General features: G+C 31.1%; 1 protein-coding gene and 1 pseudogene across 2 annotated transcripts; one reads left to right on the forward strand and one right to left on the reverse strand.

Moving 5' to 3' along the window:
• Positions 1-469: 469 nt before the first annotated feature.
• On the reverse strand, positions 470-16,987 carry LOC120197960 (tetraketide alpha-pyrone reductase 2-like). Of its 2 annotated transcripts, none has more exons than XM_039199358.1 (5): positions 16,817-16,987; positions 1,404-1,601; positions 1,157-1,319; positions 725-914; positions 470-642 (listed from the first exon to the last, which is right to left on the reverse strand). In XM_039199358.1, the coding sequence occupies exons 1-5, from the start codon at positions 16,955-16,957 to the stop codon at positions 501-503; spliced, it is 834 nt and encodes a 277-aa protein (XP_039055289.1). In that variant the 5' UTR covers positions 16,958-16,987; the 3' UTR covers positions 470-500. The 2 variants fall into 2 exon arrangements, with proteins under 2 accessions (XP_039055289.1, XP_039055288.1); XM_039199357.1 differs by having other exon boundaries at positions 470-638; positions 719-914.
• Positions 16,988-22,632: 5,645 nt separating this feature from the next.
• On the forward strand, positions 22,633-23,512 carry LOC120198090 (annotated as a pseudogene).
• Positions 23,513-23,602: the final 90 nt, after the last annotated feature.

The following is a 23,602-nucleotide window of genomic DNA, read 5'->3' on the forward strand; positions in this document are numbered from 1 at the left end:
AAATCCGATGATTTGATGAGTTCAGATGCTGAGTTGTGGAACGGAAGATTAGCAATGTTGGGACTTATTGCCTCACTGAATATGAGGGTGGAACCCTAGTGTAATATACTGCTTTCCAGTCCTTTTTTCTCTCAAGTGGAATATATATATACATGGATGAATCAAAGAAAAAGCATAGTGAAAACTGAATTGATGTTTGAAGATTGGAGACTAAGAGAGATGAGATAAAGAAGAAGATAATGATTTAAAAAAATTAATTAATGAAAGAATATGATATGGAAAATAAATGTGATGTGTAGTAATTTAATTAGATGGAGATTATGGATGAGGTAGTGAACAGAGTTCATGAAATATTTTCTTAACACCTACATTGATTGAAATAAAAATTTAGACAATTAAATGAGAAAAGAAGTAGAGTTCATGCAAAAAAAGTATCAAGCATTTGACAAAAGAGAAAAACCAAATGAACCAAAGTTTACACAGGAACGACCAAGTGAACTTCATAGAAATCCTTTGTCCTGAAAACTCTTGATACAATCATCAAACATTTGAGGAAGCGATTTGAACTCCGGGAACCCCAACTGATGAATCTTGCTCGTGTCCATGCTATGTGCATTGTTGTCTCCTTCTTGACTGCTGCACCTGCAATGCCCATTTACTCCATTAATTCTGCTTCTTGACTGATTCTATACAGATAAAGGAAAGGTGTGCAAGTGTAACTCACTTGTTTTCAAAAGGATAGGAAGGATATTTGGCCCTTAGCAACTCAATGATCTGCGTCCAAGGAGCTACCGAGCCGGAACATACCAACCTGCCTGATGCTTTGCTTTCCTCCATAGCTAAAATGTGGGCCGCAATCACATCATCTATGTGCACAAACCTTATTGTGGTGTTGGGGTATTCGCCTCTCGTACCTGGTAAGTCGATGTTTCACGGCATCAAGATCACAAAGACACAAAACCATGGCACTATGAACAAATGGAGTCAGTGAGGGTGGTCATTCCTCTAAAAAAATCAAATTCTCATATAATTTAAATATATTCTTTGTATTTTTTATTGATAATATGATTTCAATCTCTAAATTTTTATAACTTCATCATAATATAAAATAATGTGTACATCATTCGGTAGGAGAATCAATATATAGAAACCTTACCTTTAACTATGGAGAGTATCAACTGCAAAGTACTTGTTGGTTGTGGCGCAAGCAAAGGACCCACCACAAAAGATGGGCTCACAGCAACCAGATCGATCCCACTTTCTTTTGCGACTCTCCATGCTTCTTTCTCACCTGTCGTCTTCGCATAAGCGTAACACAGCTGCATATATGGAAACCCGTAAATATTTCAGGGAAAAAGGAACATCGTTCAACCAATTAACAAAGGAATGAAGAAAATGTTTACATTGTAGCGTGTGCAGTAGTCTGGATCACTCCAATGTGATTCGTTAAGGGAGGAAGTTTGCTGTTTCTGGACATCGAAACGGTACAAAATTGCGGAGCAAGAAGATGTGAGAACAACCCTTTTTACAGGACTGCTGGCTTTTGCACAGGATCTCAGCACGTTCAAGGTGCCCTTTATGCATGGATCAATCAAAGTTTTCTGCAGTATTTCAACGTAACCAAATTTCGGCATATTAGGTATTGTATATGTAAACGGGAATCTTATTTTATTTTTAAAATATATAAATTTAAATAATTATATTTATAAGATAAATTTTGGTTTGTACATGAGAAAGTCTAAAGTGCGACAACTTTAATATACGGTTAAGAAATGATATTACCGGAAATATTATTATATTTTAATATTTTTAGTAAAAAATTACCTAAAACATTATTATTTTTACTTGAAATGTTATTATTGAGCGTTTTATCAAAAATGTTTAACATATCTTGTAAAACGCTATCTAAAATATTATTTTTTATAACGTAAATATTAATATTAGACATTTTATTTTCTGTTAAAAAATATTAATATTTTAAGTAAAAAAATAATTTTTTATATAAATTTTTATCAAAAATATTAAAAATAATAATAATATTTTCAAAAACATATTTATTTAATCGTATATTAAGATTTAAATGCGATAGAATTACCCCACCTTACACCATTGCATGTGTATTTTCCCTCACAAGATGCCAATTGTGGTGTTGGGTCCAACAAGTGGCTGAGAACTAATGGTACACATGTTCCTAGGAATTTGAAAGATTATATCTTTATTTTTTTCCCTTTTTCCTTTTTACTTAGACTACTTTTATTGGGTAGTTCTGTAGTGCGGCGCCTAAAAAACGGTTAATATACGACGTGACGGTTAAACAAGTGACCGGTTAAAATTTAGACCGGTTATGTTATATTATTTAACCGGAAATATTATAAAGTACAATAACATACTAGGTAGCGCTTATATAATGTAATAGGTAGCGCTTATATTTACCTATTTTATAAGTAAACCGGTATATTTATACCGATAGCATTACAAATTTACCTATTACATTATATTATATTGAAAGTGTCCATACTTTTTATAAAAAGGATCGATACTTTAACAGTGTTTCATGTTTTCCACCTATAATATTAATTTAATAATTTCATTTGCACAAAAAATTATTTGATTGTTTTGATATTTTATAAAATAATATTTAGAATTTTTAATTTAATAATAATATATATCGTAACGTAAAAAATAAATCATTAGACGCCTATAATTACTAAATTAATATCTTAAAACTCACTCAAAAGATAACCTTAAATTAATGTTTTCCACAGTGAAAAAAGTATGGACACTTTTATAAAAATGATAGACACTTTACAATATAACCACTACCTATTACATTATATAAACGATACCTATTACATTATATAAGGGCTACCTATTACATCATATGTTTACCTATTATATTGAAAGTGTCCATACTTTTTATAAAAATGATCGATACTTTTTTTAAAAGTTATGTAATTTATGTTTCAATTTTTTTAACAGTGTTTCATGTTTTCCACCTACAATATTGATTTAATAATTTCATTTGCACAAAAAATTATTTGATTGTTTTGATATTTTATAAAATATTATTTAGAATTTTTAATTTAATAATAATATATATCGTAACGTAAAAAATAAATCATTAGACGCCCATAATTACTAAATTAATATCTTAAAACTCACTCAAAGGATAACCTTAAGAACACTTGAAGAAGCTAGAGAACAACTATCCAAGCAATCAAAAACGAGAAAATCCCAACATGATAACAACTGAACATATCATATCAATGTTCAAACTCAAGTTGTAGATTTTGATTTCCTTTTGCTTGGCATCATATGAGATTTGGATTTTGATTTCCTTTTGCTTGGCACCATATGAGCTTTGGATTTTGATGAGCATCGGAAGTATTTCAGACTTATGATTTGGGTGGTACTCAACTTATGATTTTAGTTGCTATTTGTTACATTTCTTGTATACCACCCAGATCATACACCCGAAACGTTTCTGACGCTTTAAAGTTGACCAAAAAATAAAATGGTCGGGATTTCCCTCGCGTTTATACGTTGGAAAAAAAACAATAGAAATTAGGAATAATCAATGATAACATGCATATTGGCTTGGGCTAATATTTATAGTGGAGCCGAAATATATATTGAAATTCAAACTCAAATTGAAATTTAAATTCAAACTCCAATTACATATGAAATGAATTTGAAATGCAGTGTTAAATTGAACATGAAAATTGCATAATTGATTCATACTGTTCAAGTAACATGCTTTATGAACCATCAAGCTAAAAGACAATATTGATTGAGTTCAAAGCTGAGTTGTGAGTTGATGGAGTTGTCACACTTGTCACATGGTTGGAATAAAGTACTCACATGCGAGATAGATTGTTTTGTTATACATAACCCATCTCAACGAAATTAATCCAATGAAAAAGAGTTATTTCTAACAAAGTCCGGAACATTATTTTTCCAAATAATGTACCCATAACAATGTTCAATTAATGTACCCACAACAATGTTTAATTGATTTGTTGTTTAATTTTCAATTTGAATTATTTGATTTAATAATTTCATTTGCACAAAAAATTATTTGATTATTTTGATATTTTATAAAATAATATTTAGAATTTTTAATTTAATAATAATATATATCGTAACGTAAAAAATAAATCATTATACGCCTATGGTTACTAAATTAATATCTTAAAACTCACTCAAAAGATAACCTTAAATTAATGTTTTCCACAGTGAAAAAAGTATGGACACTTTTATAAAAAGGATAGACACTTTACAATATAACCACTACCTATTACATTATATAAACGATACCTATTACATTATATAAGGGCTACCTATTACATCATATGTTTACCTATTATATTGAAAGTGTCCATACTTTTTATAAAAAGGATCGATACTTTTTTTAAAAGTTATGTAATTTATGTTTCAATTTTTTTAACAGTGTTTCATGTTTTCCACCTACAATATTGATTTAATAATTTCATTTGCACAAAAAATTAGTTGATTGTTTTGATATTTTATAAAATATTATTTAGAATTTTTAATTTAATAATAATATATACCGTAACGTAAAAAATAAATCATTAGACGCCTATAATTACTAAATTAATATCTTAAAACTCACTCAAAAGATGTATATACCTAAATATGTAGTTAACAAACATACCTAAATATGTAGTTATTGTACATACCTAAATTTAATGATAATATACTTGTAGTTATTGTACATACCTAAATATGTACTGCGAATTTAATGTTGTACCCACCCTTTAACTACCACTACCAATGCCACATCCTATTGAAAGCAGCACGACAGAAACATGTTCAAAATGAACCTTTGTTTACATATCCATCAACTCCTGGAGCACTGAACTTGCACAACAAAATTTTTGCCATGGATAATACTGATGTAGACAATGTTAAGCCAACCGAGGAATGCCATGAAGTACATAATGTTGATGAATCTGACAGATTGGTTGGTCAGCTCTTCTGTTCACGTGATCAATCTTGGCACTTTTACAAGGGATTCGCACGGGAACATGGGTTTAGTGCACGTAAGGGAACAACACGGCTTGACGTGGAAGGGAATGTGAAGACACAAGAATTTTGTTGTTCCAAAGAAGGGTTTCGAGTATCAAAAGTCAATACTGTTGATCGTCAACGTGCTCATACGCCAGTCACAAGAACAGGATGTAAGGCTAGAGTCGTAGTTACAGCAACAAATACAAACGATCAGTGGGTTATAAGTAAGTCTGATCAGAAACATAATCATGCATTGTGCACATCTGCTATGACACCATTTATGCGTTCTAATAGAGCTGTAAGTAAGGCTGATATCGATGAGGCAACAACATTGAAAGAGGTCGGTGTTGGCACGTCACAAGTAATGAACTATTTAACGCAGCAGGCAGGGGGCTATCATAATGTTGGATTTACACAAAAGACCTCTACAATGCACTTCAAAGAGGTAAAGCAAAGGAAATCGTCGATGGGGATGTGAATGCGCTTATTGCCTACTTTGATTATAAGAAACATGATGATCCCGGGTTTTTTATGACATACTCGGTAGACGAATCGGGGGCATTGTATAATCTTATTTGGTCGGATTCTACATCGAGATCGGATTACACATGCTTCGGTGATGTAATTGCGTTCGACACAACGTACAAAGATAATTTGTATGGTTGACCAATTATGCCTATTGTTGGTGTCAATCATCACCATAACACAATTGTGTTTGCCACTGCCATAATCGCTGACGAAACGTCTCAATCTTTCGAGTGGGTGCTACAGAATTTTTTAGAAGCCATGATGAATAAATCACCTATTTCTGTTGTAACCGATGGGGATAGGGCAATGCAGAGGGCTATCAAATCTGTTATCCCTTATGCTAAGCACAGATTATGTTCTTGGCATCTTTCTCGCAATGCACAAGCTAAAATTGGTGACCCAAAGTTTACAGCAGCATTCTCAAGCGAAAAGAAGTGCCGAAGAACAAGGTCGAGAAGAAAATTAGGCGATGTGGGTACTGCAACGGTGAGGGGCATAACAAACTAACATGTCCTCAAGTCAAGCTTAGTTTGAGTACAAGCACACAGCCTACATCAACTGATTTTTTCGAAGACGGAATGGAATGACAACGATCTCCATATAATATATCGTAAGTATCAACATGACTCCTATTGAATGTACATATAAATATTTTGAATGAAGGAAGAAAAACCGCGTTACTTCAAATTACCGACACTTTTTTAAATGGTATCGACACATTTTTATTCCAATCTGGACATAAAGTACCGACACAATATTATAAAGTGTCGATATAGGTTGTAGACCTATTCGCTCATAAAACCGGTATATTTATACCGGTTATATTACAAAATTATCTATTACATTATAATTATGGGTTCCGATGTGTAAAATGTCGACACTTTTTTAAATCGTATCGACACATTTTTCTTCCAATATGGACATAAAGTACCGACACAATATTAAAAAGTGTCGATATAGGTTGTAGACCTATTCGCGCATAAGACCGGTATATTTATACCGGTTATATTGCAAATTTACCTATTTTATTATAATATGTTGAAAGTGTCCATACTTTTTATAAAAAGGATCGATACTTTTTTTAAAGATATGTAATTTATGTTTCAATATTTTTTAAGTATGTTTCATGTTTTCCACCTACAATATTAATTTAATAATTTCATTTGCACAAAAAATTAGTTGATTGTTTTGATATTTTATAAAATAATATTAAGAATTTTAATTTAATAATAATATATACCGTAACGTAAAAAATTAATCATTAGACGCCTATAATTACTAAATTAATATCTTAAAACTCACTCAAAGATAACCTTAAATTAATGTTTTCCACAGTGAAAAAGTATAGACACTTTTATAAAAAGGATAGATACTTTACAATATATTAAAAAAGTATAGACACTCAAATGTATATGTACACATAAAAGCAAATATGGAATAATTAATGAAAATATACACACAATATAATCACACCAAAATATAAATACACAAGAATGTTCAAATAATGTACCGACAAACAAAATTAATCCGATGAAAAAGGGTTGTTTCTAACGAAGTCCGGAACATTAGAGGCCTTCAACAATTTTTCCAAATACTCTCGTATGTTTCCGCCTTTTTCTGAGGACATACATAAATAATTTCAATTATCAAACTAATGAGGTGCAATTTTACTAACAATAAATTAAATTCGCATAAGCATGAATAAATTTGTGTCATACCTAGAGCTTTGTCGTTCGAATGGGAAGCAGCGTCAAAGGTATGTGGACATATGTAATTGTATTTCTATATAAACACATAAGTTGTTAAAATAATCAATGTCTGAACACCTGTTCAACTGGAAAAACATATTGCATAAATGCAACTTACCGGATTATAAATCATTTTTTCCGCTGAATCATCGACCAAAAGTGTATTTAGCTCGTTAAAATCTGGACACGCGTTCCAAACATCATTGAGATCTTTACAGTAGGTAACAGAATCGTATGTTTTGCATTTTTTTTGATCCTGTTCACAAACAGTCGAACATAAATATGTAGGAATCATAGACAACGAAAAGTCAGCAAACTGTAATGACATTCATCTTACCCACACGAATAGAAAATGCTCGGAAAATACAGGTAGTTTCTCAAGTACACGGTCGACGTTATGCCTGAGATTGTAATCAAGTTTGAATGTTAACATTCAAATGTATATTAACGATTTTGACTACAGTAATTCAATTGCCTCAAACATGTTCTAACCTCATCTTTGAAGACCAAAGGGCAACAACAAAATTGTCGACACAAAATTGCATAAATTCAAATAATCCTCTTCTGAGGACAACATCTACAACATGAAGAAAATGAGATTAAAGTTCTACGCTTATATGTTAAAATAATGGATACAAAAGAATAGAATTAAAACCTGCCGGCAGTCTTGGGATATAGGCAAGGACACCATTGAGATCAAAAATTAAAAGTTTTCTTGAAGGCGGCGTTGCAGACACGATATACTTGTTTGGATCATCATCTTCATCATCATCGTCATCATCTTCATCGCCAGCTTCATCGTCATCATCATCATCATCGTCATCTTCATCGTCAGCTTCATCTTCTGCGACCGCTTGGTTGTCCACATCTGTTAAAAGAAAAGAAAATAAAGTTCAAAACGTGTAAATGTTAAGAAACATAGATAATGAATTACCTAACTCGTTTGATGTCGTTGACGTAATTCGTTACGCAACATGGAGACTTCACGTTGCAATGATGAAATATCGGATCGCATTCCACTCACAAGGGAATCAATATGCTCCCGAAAATTGACCATGTATTCCATCACGGTCTTAATTGTGACATCCTCTGCAACTGGAGCTTCTTCCATCATTGCGTCTCCACTTGGTTGCTCTTCTTCATGGCCAACGGGGTCCATTTCCTCCCTCTCTTGATCTAATCCAACCTCCTTGACACGCTTCCAACCGAGTTTTTCAACAAAATCATATCCCGCTTTTTTAATAAATACCATGTCAATCTTGCGGGTTAATCGAACAGGGGCGTCATGCGAAAAATCAACTTCCTTCTTCTTCAACAGATGGGTGATGACACATCCATATGGTAGTGTAGTTGAAATTGTTGCTCCCTTTGTGACCATATATACAATTGTATTAAATATGAGTTTTGCAATGTTTGGAGCCGTTTTGGATTTATACTTTGCTATCCACCAATAATCGCTGTCTCGAAGCGTTGAATGTTTTCCCCCACTAGGTCGGTATAATTGTACCGGTTAGATTGAAAAATTACATATTACATTATACTTTTGGGTTCGATGATTTTGGGATCGACACTTTTTATATATGGATCGACACTTTATGGGTGCACCTTGTTTTTAATTCATTCTGGAAAAAAATATCGACACAAACTATATTAGTGTCGACACATTATTTAGACATATTCTCTCATAAAACCGGTATAATTGTACCGGTTAGATTGAAAAATTACATATTACATTATACTTTTGGGTTCGATGATTTTGGGATCGACACTTTTTATATATGGATCGACACTTTATGGGTGCACCTTGTTTTTAATTCATTCTGGAAAAAAAATATCGACACAAACTAATTAGTGTCGACACATTATTTAGACATATTCTCTCATAAAACCGGTATAATTGTACCGGTTAGATTGAAAAATTACATATTACATTATACTTTTGGGTTCGATGATTTTGGGATCGACACTTTTTATATATGGATCGACACTTTATGGGTGCACCTTGTTTTTAATTCATTCTGGAAAAAAAATATCGACACAAACTATATTAGTGTCGACACATTATTTAGACATATTCTCTCATAAAACCGGTATAATTGTACCGGTTAGATTGAAAAATTACTTATTACATTATACTTTTGGGTTCGATGATTTTGGGATCGACACTTTTTATATATGGATCGACACTTTATGGGTGCACCTTGTTTTTAATTCATTCTGGAAAAAAAATATCGACACAAACTATATTAGTGTCGACACATTATTTAGACATATTCTCTCATAAAACCGGTATAATTGTACCGGTTAGATTGAAAAATTACATATTACATTATACTTTTGGTTTTCGATGTTTTGGGATTGACACTTTTTTATATGGATCGACACTTTATGGGTGCACCCTGTTGGCCATATTGTAAATTTGCCTTTTACTTCCAAGTATCGACATGACCCTTAATGTGTATAAGAAACATGTACAACAACATACTGCTAACTTTTCTCATCTCATTCATAATTATATTCACATACAAAAATATAAATCGTATACAAAATTATAAATCTTATACAAAATTAACTCGACATTTACATCATTGCATCCTTTTGTTATTCTTATATAATATTGCAGCTTTTGTTATCTCCTGTCTTCGTTCATTTTGATTGTGGCTTACGAGATCGTTTAATACTCGCAATCGATCCCAGTCTCCAACAACATATATTCAAATTGTCAGAACGTTAAGTATTGTCAACTACAGCATTCAATCTACGACTTTTAACAATTTTACCACAAACAATTTTTTCTATCCACTTACAAAATCACCAGTTGCCCCTGTAGAACCGATCGATTCCATCCACATCATCACATACATGCCGCAATCATATCTGTTACAAAATTTGAAAACCACACATGTCAATTATGATGAATACTGCATAAATTAAGCTTTCTATTTGTGATAACATCTCATACCCATTCAATTGCTTATTCTTCTTATGCTCCACAAATTTGAAATTTTTCAAGGGATACTTTCCTAGAGATCCACATGACTCAACCCAAATGCGTTTCTTATTATAAGAATCTAATATTTTAATCTGCATTAAAATAGAAGAAGTTATGCACCAAAAAAATTATGCATTATAATTTACATAATGTCCTTTCATACATACATACATACCAATCTCTTAGCATCCTTCACTCTCTGTTTAGCTGCTTCAGTTGTAAACATACTATCATATATTGTTACAACATGATCTACCATATCCAACACCAACAGATACCAATGTGAATTATGGTAGTTTATTGTGATAATTATCTGCAACAAATTTCACACCCAATTTGACAAAATTCAACATTCTATATCCGAAAACATCATTTGCAATTGGTATGGTGTCTTACCTTCTCACAGTCGGTGAATTTCACATAGTTATCCAATATGACACCCCAGAAGGTAGAAATATTCTCAACACTTTCTTTGTTGTTGGCTTCCAACGCCTGTTGCTGTAATTACGCAACAAACATTATTAATTTACCGTCTATAACACTACTTTTCAATATTTATTAATTTAACTCACCACTAAGAGGTATGGAAGGTAGCCAATCCTCCGGTGTGACTTTTGAGAATCGTAGCATATGGTCCAGGCGAGCAAATCGATAACCTAACAAAATTAATTACACAATCAGAACATATTCAATAAGTTTTATTTATTTTCTACTTTCTACTTACCACACCGCCAACCCATTCCGTAGGCTTCAACGTTGCAACGTCGTATACAGTAGCGAATTGATTTCCCATTGATATTACAGAATATCTGTATGAATCATTAGGATTAATATCTTGTCATGAAATATTTAAATATCACTCACAAAACAATATATTTCACTTACCCCGATTCTAACTCGCTATTCCATAAATAATCACAAATTGCAGCTTCGATGTCATCAATTCCGGTTGGAATATCCGCTTTTTCAACCTACAATTTTGCATACAAATTTTTGTCACAACAACATAATAAAAATCAAATTAAGTATTCTTTTATTAAACTTACCTTCTGCTTCTTCTTCTGGGGTGCAGGACATTCCGAATCCAAAACTGCTGCTATAACACTCTCCGGTGTATAAATGACATCGACTTCATTCCTCCTCATTTCTTCCATCTCTTCTTCTTCCTCCTCCCTCTTTTCTTCTTCATATTTTTTCAGTTCATCGTACTTTTTTTCTACATAGCTCTTCATATCTTTATTTCACCCTTCAATTGAGCTCCTTCATCCGAGTATTTATCAACCACCCCCTTCACCCCCGTAAGTTCACTCCTCAAATCAACAACCTCCTTCACCACTCCCTCAAATTTTTCTCCCGTCACCATCTTAATATCACCCCTTAACACCCCAACTTCTTTCACCACTTCACCCCTCAACACCTCTACTTCTTTCACCACTCCATCTATTTTTCCTTCCACTACCCCCTTATGCCTCTCGAGTGTATCTTCGACTCTCTCGAGTTTCTCTACGACTTGATCAAGTTTCTCTTCGACTCTTGATTGTCTTTGCATGATTTCAAATTGGATTTTTTTGATATCAGCCAATTCAGACATCAAAATGTCGAAGTTACTCTGTTTTGCTTCACCGTCGTCCCACTCACCTTCATCCCCCAATACAACCATCCCTCCTTTCTTCTCCTCTGCCTCCACTGCCTCCTCTACATCCTTGCCAATAACCTTCAAAAAATTAAATTACAATATTAAGACATTGATTATATTCTTAATATTATTTAATTACATTTATTACCATTTCTTGCTTCTTCCCTCTATCCAACTTCAACTTCACCATCACTCTAACCACCTCTTCCTTCCCCCATGCACGGATGCGTGCCACTCCGGTTCTTTCATAAGCCGGCACTGCCTCACAGCCCGACCAAAAATCGAACAGTGCAACCTGCATTTATAATAAAATTTATATTTTTATATAAAAACACAAAAAGTGATTCAACTCATTTACCTCTAAGATTGCTATGCACCCTTTGAGGTATCTCTGGCTGCCCTTTTTAAAGGTGATTATTGATTCAATCAATCTCGAATGGATATATTCAGCCCAATTGAATTCACCCTTCAAGCCTTCATCGCAAATGAGCTTCATATATTCCTTGTTCGTTGACGTATCACCCGTTGGACAAAGAAATATCCCGACAAGGTACAATAGAACTCGGGCCTTCAGCTCATCCCCCAAGTAAGATCCACTTTTGATATCCTCTTCAACTTCAGTATATGTCACCTTATGATTCAAACCATATTTGGAGGCAAGTGCTTTCCAGTTCTTACTCCTACAGACTTCTATAACACTTTTGCCTTTGTTTTGTACCCCCAATACGGCTGCAGCAGTCGATACCCCCAGAGGGAATGAATAATCACCATACTTAGCCATACATTGACTGACGTCAAATTGTGCCATCAAGGATCGACACAATTCCCTCCGAATAGGTCGATCCCTTACTCCGATCAACGATCCAAAACCTATTTCTCCCAGCACATTCAACTGACCCTTCTCCTTAAGGTGTTTAATTAATAAATTCACCCTTTTAATGTTGCATCTTGTCGACACTTCCTACATTTTTTAACAATATATAATGTTATAGTTCTTATATATTTGTATCAACGTATTTACAAGTTTAATGAATACCTTATTTTCGGGGGCTTTCCTCCGTTCTTTGTATTCTTTACTATCATTCCTTGACTGTGTGATGTAAGGTTCCTTTTCAGCATCACTCATTGAATTCCATTTGGACCTCACATCTTTTTTCACCTAATATTAAACATAAACGTTTCTTAATCAATACATTAACACTAAATACTAATACTACTCAATGTCAATTTCATTTTACATACCGAACCGCTCTGTGTGCCATCTCCCTTCATCCTTTTGCATTCGGCCATACTGTTAACATTTAAAATTTGTAATCAATTTAAAGTTTATCGATACTTTAATCCAATTACCATTTCAACAATAATAACAAAAAGACATTGATACTTACTAGAAGTACATATATCCACCCTTTGGTTGCTTTCGAGTCTCGGCCTCAATTTCAAAGTCATCTGCTCCACCAACAATTTTCCAACCCATTGACTCCATTTTCCTTCATATATCAGTTTACGCAAATCAAATTATTTTGTTACATACACTTTTGAATATACAAATATAGATAACTACTCTTGTGGTAAAACGGTTTTCTTCAAAAGAATTTGAATGGCCACACCAAAATGTGTCGGCACATTTATACAACCTATAATATCATTTTCTACCTATAATATTTAATAAAAGTATCGACATTTATATTTTTCCTTGAATATCTATTTCTACCTGCAATCGGTCCCAAATGCTTCCTTACTCCAAAACCCCAAACAACACATAAAAAACCCTATCGCGATTACTGTAATAATAAAAAATTAGGGTTTCGACAACATACTTTTCGATTCGACTGCAGCAACAAACAAACAAACTTCGCTTTAGAAACGCCTTCTGAAATGCAGCAACAATTACTCTTCGATTTCAAAAACTCGTCCGTTCTATCTTTTTTCAGAGGATATTTAGCTATGGCCTTTATATTTTCATCGGATATGTTATTTATATTTAATCGATACAAATACAAAAGTGTCGATACTTTTATGTCAGGTGTCGATACTTTCGAAAGGATAATTACCTATTTCTTTGAAAGTGTCGATAATTTATTACACGTACTTACGAAAGTATCGACACTTTCAATATATCCGGTATCATTTTACCGGTTTTATCATTTTGTTACCGGTTTTATCATATTTTTACCTGTTATATCGTTGTGGATCGATATATTTTTTAAAGTATCGACACATTATAGGCGCTATAACTGCTTCTCTTTTAAATTCACAAAGTGTCGATCCTTATATAACGTATCGACACTTTTAAATTTACCGGTTTTATCATTTTGTTACCGGTTTTATCATATTTTTACCTGGTATATCGTTTTGGATCGATATATTTTTAAAAGTATCGACACTTTTTAGGATTTAAAACTGCTTTTAAAGTTATGTAATTTATGTTTCAATTTATTTAATAGTGTTTCATGTTTTCTACCTACAATATTAATTTAATAATTTAATTTACACAAAATTTTATTTGATTGTTTGATATTTTATAAAATATTATTTAGAATTTAAATTTAACAATATTAACCAAATAATTTAATAAATATGTTTTCAACAGTGAAATAAGTATGGACACTTTTATAAAAATGATATATACTTTTTTGAAAGTTATGTAATTTATGTTTCAATTTTTTTAATAGTGTTTCATGTTTTCCACCTACAATATTAATTTAATAATTTAATTTACACAAAAAATTATTTGATTGTTTTGATATTTTATAAAATATTATTTAGATTTTAAATTTAACAATATTAACTAAAGATAATAATAAATATATTTTCACAGTGAAATAAGTATGGACACTTTTATAAAAAGGATAGATAATTTACAATATAACAGGTAAAAATATGACAAAACCAGATTCATTATGACAAAACCGGTAAAATTTACTTGATATGTTAAACGTATGGACACTTTTATAAAAAGGATAGATACTTACCGATAACCAAAGTTTACCGGTTACCAAATTTTTTAATAGTTTTTCATATTTTCTACCTAAAACATTATTAGTTGTCAACATAATAGGTACCGCTAAACCGAATTTATTAAATACATTTTAATGTATCCGGTAATGCTGTATATTAGCCGTATATTAACCCGCCTTTCCTGAGACAATCCCACTTTTATTCAACATTCAATTTATCTTTTTCGTTTTTATAATAATTTTCATAACAATTTAACCTCAAAATTATCTAGGAATTTATCTTAACTTTCAAAGTCCGTTGATCATTTTAATTAATAGAATCATGAGTCTTCTACATATTTGGATTAAGGATTTAAATTAAAATATTTACTAAATACAATGATTAAAAAATTGCTAAAATTTTATTATTTATTTTAGTGAAATTAAGGCATTAGGTTAAAATCTTAAGAGTTTTTTTAATTGTTATGTTTAATAGATATTTTATTATTTATTTTTTAAAATAAATATCATATTATCATTAAGTCATGTCAATATTATTAACTGTTATGAAAATTATTGACATCCATAGATATAGAAACTAACTATTCTTTTTGTCAAAACAGATTTTGAAAACTAAAATAATGTCCTTAGATAACTACGAGGATAAATTAATATAAAAATACTATAAAAATAAAAATTAAATAATAAAAGTAACCTTAAGGCTTTTTTTTAATAAATCTTTAGGGTAAATGCACCGAATTATTTATTAATTAAGATAGTGGAGACGAAGTGGTTTGAGTGTCAAAATCAAAGCCATAGAACGTTCAAACAAGCATGCCCAATTCTGATTAATCAATTAATTATTAACTAATCAATTCTGAGTTTTATGCACTTTTATAAAAATTGTAAGAAAAATAAAGGGTGAGTCTAAATATACTAAATAATCAATTAAATTCATCAATTTTAGTGTAATTATTATTATTTTTTATTTTTTATTAAAGTTTTCTTATCATTATGTTTTTTGTTTCTTTTTTTATAATTAAGTAATAATTATCTATTTTTAAATTTTTGTTATCTTTTTTACTTATTTAATTATTCATATATATATAATTTTATATTTTATGTTGTTTAATATTTATGTTTTTAAGTCAGCAACTGTATCAAATTATTTTAAAAGCTTCGATGTTTGAATAATTTTATATTTATGTTGCACATATTGAGAAATTTTAATATAAATTTGGACGTTACAGAATGATACTTTAGAAATACAATATTTTATTTAGTTTTTATATTTCCTCTTCAAAATATAAAATCTATTAGTTAGTTTGAAATAATGATTTATCTATATGAATATTTAAAAGCTTCGATGTTTGAATAATTTTATATTTATGTTGCACATATTGAGAAATTTTAATATAAATTTGGACGTTACAGAATGATACTTTAGAAATACAATATTTTATTTAATTTTTATATTTACTCTTCAAAATATAAAATATATTAGTTAGTTTAAAATAATGATTTATATATATGAATATTTTAAATATTTAAAAGTATATTGAATTAATATTAAATTTTATCTATATAGATAAAATTTACTATTAAGGTATTTTTCATTATTAAAGGTTTCTATTAATTTTTTTTCATTTATTTCTTGTATTAAAGTTATTTTAATCAATTTAAACTTTTAAATTGAATTTAAATTTGAATTAATGTTGGATGAGAGCCGCATGTTGAGATTACAAAAAATGGATGAAAAAATAATGAAGAAGATGACAAGAAGATAAGTGGGAGTCCATATCTGATTTCTCTCTCAATCATCGAAAATGATGAGCGGGTTGCTGTGCAGGTGAGTTATTTGTTACATTTAGTAGTGCCCAAATTAAAATATCATAAAACAATGAATTTAAGAGAAAAATTAAAAAGAAAGAGGGCGCTTTGCCTGAACGTTGTGGTCATAGGGAACAAGAACCGGAGATGCGGTATGGAAAACGCCATGAACGCCTTGGATATTGTCATCAAAGCTTCCTTCCTCCATCAAATCAGCTTTGAAAATCTTCAGCCTCTCCTTGGCTCCCTTCATCTCCTTAAGAAACCCCACCTTTTCCTCATTATCTGCTCATTGTAATAAACTAATATTCAGAGAGAGTAATGAAACAAGAAGAGAAAGAGACGGTGGTGCGCACATAGCAACCTCTCCAGCAAAGACTTCACCAGATAAGCAGCGATGAATCCTGTTCCGCCGGTTACACAGTACTCCATCTCTCGTTTTCTACAATCACTACACTATATCTATATCCCCCCGTACTTGCACATATATTCACATACTCTGACGGAATCAAGTTAAAAGTAATCTCAATTTTCTGAATTTATTACTAACTATACTCGTATACCTACCTATATTAAGTATACAATTGTTCACGTGATTGAAAGGTTTAGTGATGATGAGAAGTAAGAGGACCCAAATGGCAAGTACCCATATCCGCACAAGAAATTCATTTCACAAAATAACAAGGAAAAAGCCCATTTTTGTGAGCCCACATGTTGGGAGTTTCCGGTGTACATGGGATAGCAAAATCCCTATATTTCCAACAATTTCATCTCACCATATTTTATACACTTATCCCTTCCTCATATTTTTTGCTCTTCCACGTTTCCGTAACTAATCTTCACTCAAAATTACTCTTTATAGTTTTTTGAGATTAAAATCCTTTTGGAGTAATAATAATATTAAATAAATAATTTATAGAAAAAAAATATAAATTATTAGGCGAAGCTAGTATTTTTATACAAATTATTTGGGTTCAAAATTGAAGATAATATACTAAAAGGACTAAACTTAATTACTAATCTTTAAAAGGAACTTAAAATTAATTTCACCATTTTGGAGGAAAAGCCCCCAATTGTGGTGACCTCTGTTTTGAAAACCGGACCGGACCTACCGGTTCAATCGGTTCAACCGGGAATCGTTGTTTAGTCCGGTTCAATCTAAACCGGTTGAACCACTATTAGTGAACCGGCCAGAACCGTTGAACCGTCGAACCGGATCGGCTGAAAACCGAAAAAAGGGGAAAATCAGGAAAAATCGGGATTTTTGTTTTTTTTTTAAAAAAATTAAACCAAACAACGTCGTTTGTTAAACGAGTCAAGTCGAACTCGAGTATTGTTGAGCTCGACTCGAACTTGAAAACTTTAAAAGTAAGCTCAACTCAACTCAAACTCACAAGCTAAAAATTATCAAGTTCAACTCAAACTCGAAATATAATATTGAATCTTGAACTCAAAAAGGCTTGAACTCAAAAAAAAATTAAAAACTCGATTGAAGCCTAAAATTCGAGCTTGATTGAAGTGAAAGAATAATTATATAATTATAGTTATATAATTTTGTTATGATTTTTTTAAGCTCAAATTTATTTTTTAATTATAGTTATATAATTATATTTATTATTTAATATGTTTTACCTTAAATATTATGTTGTAGTTAATTTGAATCATTTTGTTCTACTTGATTTTATGGTTTTTAACTTATATATGTTATGATTTGCTTTGAATATGACTTGTGATATAAATAATTATTTTTTATTAAATATTTTTGGTATTTTTATTTAATTTTTTAAATAATTATGATGTCGTCCGATTCTTCCGATCGGTCGGACCGATTCGACTGATTAAACCAGTAACCGATAATATGACCGGTTCGCTAACCGATCCGGTTCTGAAAACCACGGTTGTGACACAAGGACATTATCATCTATCTAACGCCGCTGTGAACGACAAATCAGCACACAATAAGTTTAAACCGGGTCCGCATGCAAGGGTTCGATAGAATTCTTTAAGAGACACTAGATTCTAGGAAATGTATTACTTTTTAATATTTATATTTAATTATTCTCAAAAAGATCCTTTCTCTTTCAAACGATAGTCTGAAATAAATATTAAAATATTAAATCTATTTATTTTGATGATATCAATATCATTAATTCAAAGGGTATTATCTTAATTATAATTGTGTTTTAAATATTATGATTATTATTATAATACTATGTTCAATTAAGTAATAATAATTTACATGGGGGCCAGAGTTGTTTTTATTTAAAATGGATGATTTTGGAATCCAAATATTTTAAGTTTGAATCCTTTGACCTTTGGGCTCTGTAGATGATAGCTAATTGATCAGTTGCTGTCTCCTTAAAAAAAATTAAAATACCAATTTCGAAGGCAAATATAAAATATGAGTCAAAGTTAAGAAAATGAATAATAAATATTCTAGTAGTCTTTTATTATAAAATTCTGTAACAAACTGCACCAACTTATAATTTGAACTTATATATAAATGGAAGTATATTACAGATTTGGACCTTCATTTTTTGTTTAAGGGATATTTTAGCTCTCAATTTTTTAAAATAAATAAATTAATTAAGTGTCGTAATTAAAAATCATCTAATTGAGCCTTCAAAGTTTTTAAAGAAAAATTGCATCAATTAAACTGTTCAACAAATGACTGAACTATGAAAGGATCAATGGGGCCGTAACCCTCCTCTATAAGAAAAATATTATTTTTTAGAATATATATTTATATATTTGGTTCGTATAAATTTATTCTTTCAAATGGCACCTACAATAAGTAAACACTTGAATTTAAAAAAAAAATCACGAGAACACGCATCTACATCTTGCATGATCATATACCCATTATTAAGTTGATGTACATTTTCCCTAGGTATATGCATCGTTTTAATCATGGACATCAATGCGTTTAAGTTCATTCCAATAGGACATGTACAATTCAAATATATACACACCGATACATTTAAGACCAGTGCATCCAAATTATGTTAACTACATATGAATTCGGAATAAGTGCATTTTCATATATGACAAAGGTTCACTTTGCACAAAAAATGAGGTATATTAATAAGTTATCAGAGCGATTAATAAGACCTTTGAGTATGATTTTAAGACCTTTAGATTATCCATATGTCTTTCGAGCATGATATTAACTTTTTTAGATATTCTATAAAATCATCGGACATAATATTAATCTTGATGATTTTCATATATTATATAACATATTTCAAGAGAGATCAAATTTGGGACGAGGTTTGTTTTACACCAAATCTGAGGTATTTTAATAAGTTTTTCAAGCATGACGTTAAAACATTTATATTATCTATAAAGTTTTTTAATATGAAGTTAATCTTGATGATTTTTATACTTTTTTAAAATAAGTTTCAATAAAAAAAATTCGGAATGAGATTTGTTTTGCATCAAATCCAAGGTCTAGTAATAAGTTCTTTGTGTCATCAATAAGATTTTCAAACTATCAATAAATCTTTCGAACATGATGTTAAGAACTTTGAACTATCATTCAAACCTATGGACATGAGTTTAATCTTAATGATTTTCATTGCATTTAAGAAACATGTTTCAAGAGAAGGGAATTCAGGATGAGGTTCACTTTGCACCAAATCCAAGGCATAGTAATAAGCCTTCTTTGGACCATTTATAAAATCTTTCGACATAATGGTAATCTTGAAAAAATATATTATTTTCTTCACATTTTATAATAGTTGATTATAAGATATTATTTTGTTGAGTCTCATGACTATTAAAATTATAAAATGGTCTCGAATATAGGGAATTGTTTTTGTTGAGTCCCTCAACTATTAAAAGTTACAAAATGATCACTCGATTATTCATTATGTTCCAAACTCATCCTTTTCGTTAAAATTTTTAATGATTGTCTGAGTTGGACGTTAACATACTGATTGAAATCAAATTCTGTCATATATCAGTCAGCATGTTAATGTCCAGCTCAGATTATCGGTATTTTTTTAACATCCATCTCAATTTTCGTAACTTTTGATTTGAACTATGGAAAAACCGAGAATGAATCTAGGAATTAGGATCTACGACAAGCAGGTAAAGTTCGATCCTCTAGAGTTGCCAAAGCTTCGAAACAATGGGGAACAACATCGTCGTTACCAGGTTACATTTCGACCTCTGGTATTCAAAGAGAAGAATAAAAAAAACACCCATTTTTTATTCAAAAAGGCTTATGAGAAATGATCAACTTTTTACTTTTATGTTAGATATAAAGTGGAAACTTTTAAAAGTTCAAAGATTAAATTAAAATTTTGTTTATTTTATTAATATTTCATATCATCAAATTGAAGTGAGTTAACAGTTTAATGATTAAAACTTAATGAATCAATGATGTACATGATTGAAATATAAATGTTTAAAAATCAGCATTCAAAATAAGGTAAAGTTAAAATAAAAGTGACATTTGAATAATTTACCCTTTATTATAAAATAAAATCTTATTATGAGCATGATAATAGTAAACATGTGTCGTTAAAGTTCGAGACATACGTGGACTTTACATTTTAAAAATAAAAAAAGAATAAAGTAAGGTATGATATCAAATTGATGTTAATTTAGCCCAAATTATGCCAGCCTCGAGGAAGAAAGAGGGGGGGAAGTAAAATTTGAAAAAAGGTAGTGTAGTTAGTAAATAAAATAAATATATAAAAAGTGAGTTAACGCGTTAAGGGTGGACGCCGAGAGACGCGGCTTGACAGTCAAACCTTTGGAATTAGTGGCTGAAACCCATTGCACTCTATGAGTCAATCTCATAACTCACAAATCAAATAATAATACCCTCTATTTTATGAAAAAGACATCTTACCCGTTTGTTTCGTACATCTAAATGATTTAATGTTGACTGATTCAGTAAAATAATATTGAATGATTCAGTATCAAAGTATATTCTGAATGATTCAGAGTTATTATCAAATAACATATCACATTCAGAGTTAATTCATACAGAACCTCTGAATCATTAAATATTTGAATTATTCAACGCTTAATCATTCTGAACTAAACAAACAACCCCTAGTCTTTAAAGTTTTTTTCCTCTTTTAGCGCTCAAATTTTTAATTTTTTGTTTGATTGAAACAAGTGACAAAAAATAGATTTATTAAGTTGATATCAATTAAGAGATTATTTATTTTGTTCCTATTGGATAAAAATTTAAATTTTATTTTAAATATAATATATTTAAAAATAATAAATTATTAAAAATATAAATAAATATATTTAGCTTTTTACAGATGTAAAAATTAAAAATATTTTAAAATATAAAAATGTATGCATAATGAGACTGGTAATTTTTTATAAATTAATTTAATTTGATAAAAAAATAAAATTTAATAGTGAAAATATATAACAAAAAGCTAAAATAGTATTGTTCTGAAAAATTGGAGGACCAAAACTGTTATTAGACCGACAAGAAACAAACCATGGTTAGATGAGTAAAGAAGCTGACGCCTGTCCATATGTCATTACGACGCGGTTTCTGTTTACTCCCTCTACCATACACATAAGATTCGAACCCGATTTAATTCGATCGGATCATATTTTTTTAAAAAATTAGATTTTGTGTTCGTATTTTTTTAATGTGTTATTCTGGTCGGATTGTATTCGGTTTAAGATAAAAAATATTTGATCAAAAAGTATATAATTTTATTTTATATATTTAAAAATAATTATAATAATATTAAATCATTATTTTTATTGAATAAAATATTTTTTTTATTATTTTAAGTTGGATTAGATTTTTAATTTAAATATCGGTCAGATTCAGATCTGGTAAAAACTTGTTTCGGTAGGATAAAAAACCCAACCCATGCCCCACCGCACGCGTCCTATTTAAGGCCTCTTCTTTCTCCCTTGCTCTGTGTCTCTATCCTTTGATTTCCTTTCGCTCTCTGTTTTTAGGTTTCAACTTTCAACCAAAAGCCCAACAAAATTCCATAAACATCACCAACAACTGGATGATTCCTTTATTTTGAACCCTTCTTTTCTTCTCTCATTTGGACATAAATAGGATCATTTAGTTGTGCGGCAAAAGAACAGAGAGATCTAATGGCTTCGTCATTGGAGAATAACCTGGGGAGCATAGAATCATGGGCGTTTCGTCCCAGTTTTACCGATTCATGGCTCTCTGAAGCTTTTTCTCGCGATACTGAAGCTCTCACCAAGGCGCTTCAAGACTCCATATCTAACACTGACTGTCTTTCTTTTCCCCGCTCTTCTCCCTTGTTAACTCCGACCCTTTACCTACGCCCACCTGTTCGAACCTTTCCGGTTCCGATCATGAAACCATGCTTAAACGTCAACGGAAACTCGACCTGCCTCCGACGGGGAAAGTGTCCAAGTCCAAACGCAAGTCCCGAGCTTCCAAGCGGTCCCGTACCACTTTCATAGAAGCAGATCCGACCAATTTCAGGCAGAAGGTGCAGCAGGTGACCGGGGTCAGATTTGTAACGCTCAGATGTCTCCTGGTCCGATCTTGAAGCCGGAGCCTCAGAGACCCGGAAGCTTGCCTACGCTGGACACATCGGCGTTCTTACTGGATCACCGTCAGCCATGTTCGGGAGGTGTTGCTGGGTCTGGCGTAGTTCCGTTACAGTCGTCTGTGTGGCCAACGCTGGAGCTTCCTCAGATTGCGACAGTTTTCCTTTTTTTCCCACTCTAGAATCATGGAAAGCTTAGGGTTTTATTGGTTGTTTATTTCAATTACCAGTTGTTTTGAACCCTTTTTTTCTCTTTTAGTTTATGATTAGCAAAGCAAGACATGAAGGAGCTGTTAATATAGTTTCATTTTCCCCTCTTTTTACACGATGAATGTTTTTTTCCTCTCCCTTGGATTAGTACGGTTCCT

The sequence above is a fragment of the Hibiscus syriacus genome, unplaced genomic scaffold, assembly GCF_006381635.1.
Source record: "Hibiscus syriacus cultivar Baekdansim isolate YM2019G1 unplaced genomic scaffold, ASM638163v2 tig00117056_pilon, whole genome shotgun sequence".
NCBI lineage: Eukaryota > Viridiplantae > Streptophyta > Magnoliopsida > Malvales > Malvaceae > Hibiscus > Hibiscus syriacus.

What these genes read in the sequence shown, in the direction of transcription:
- LOC120197960 (XM_039199358.1), bottom strand. Translation starts at nt 16,957, where the DNA reads ATGAAGGGAGCCAAGGAGAGGCTGAAGATTTTCAAAGCTGATTTGATG. An exon ending in ACTACTGCACACGCTACAAT is followed by an intron (nt 1,320 to 1,403) that starts GTAAACATTTTC and finishes CCATATATGCAG; the next exon opens with CTGTGTTACGCTTATGCGAA. An exon ending in GATACTCTCCATAGTTAAAG is followed by an intron (nt 915 to 1,156) that starts GTAAGGTTTCTA and finishes TCGACTTACCAG; the next exon opens with GTACGAGAGGCGAATACCCC.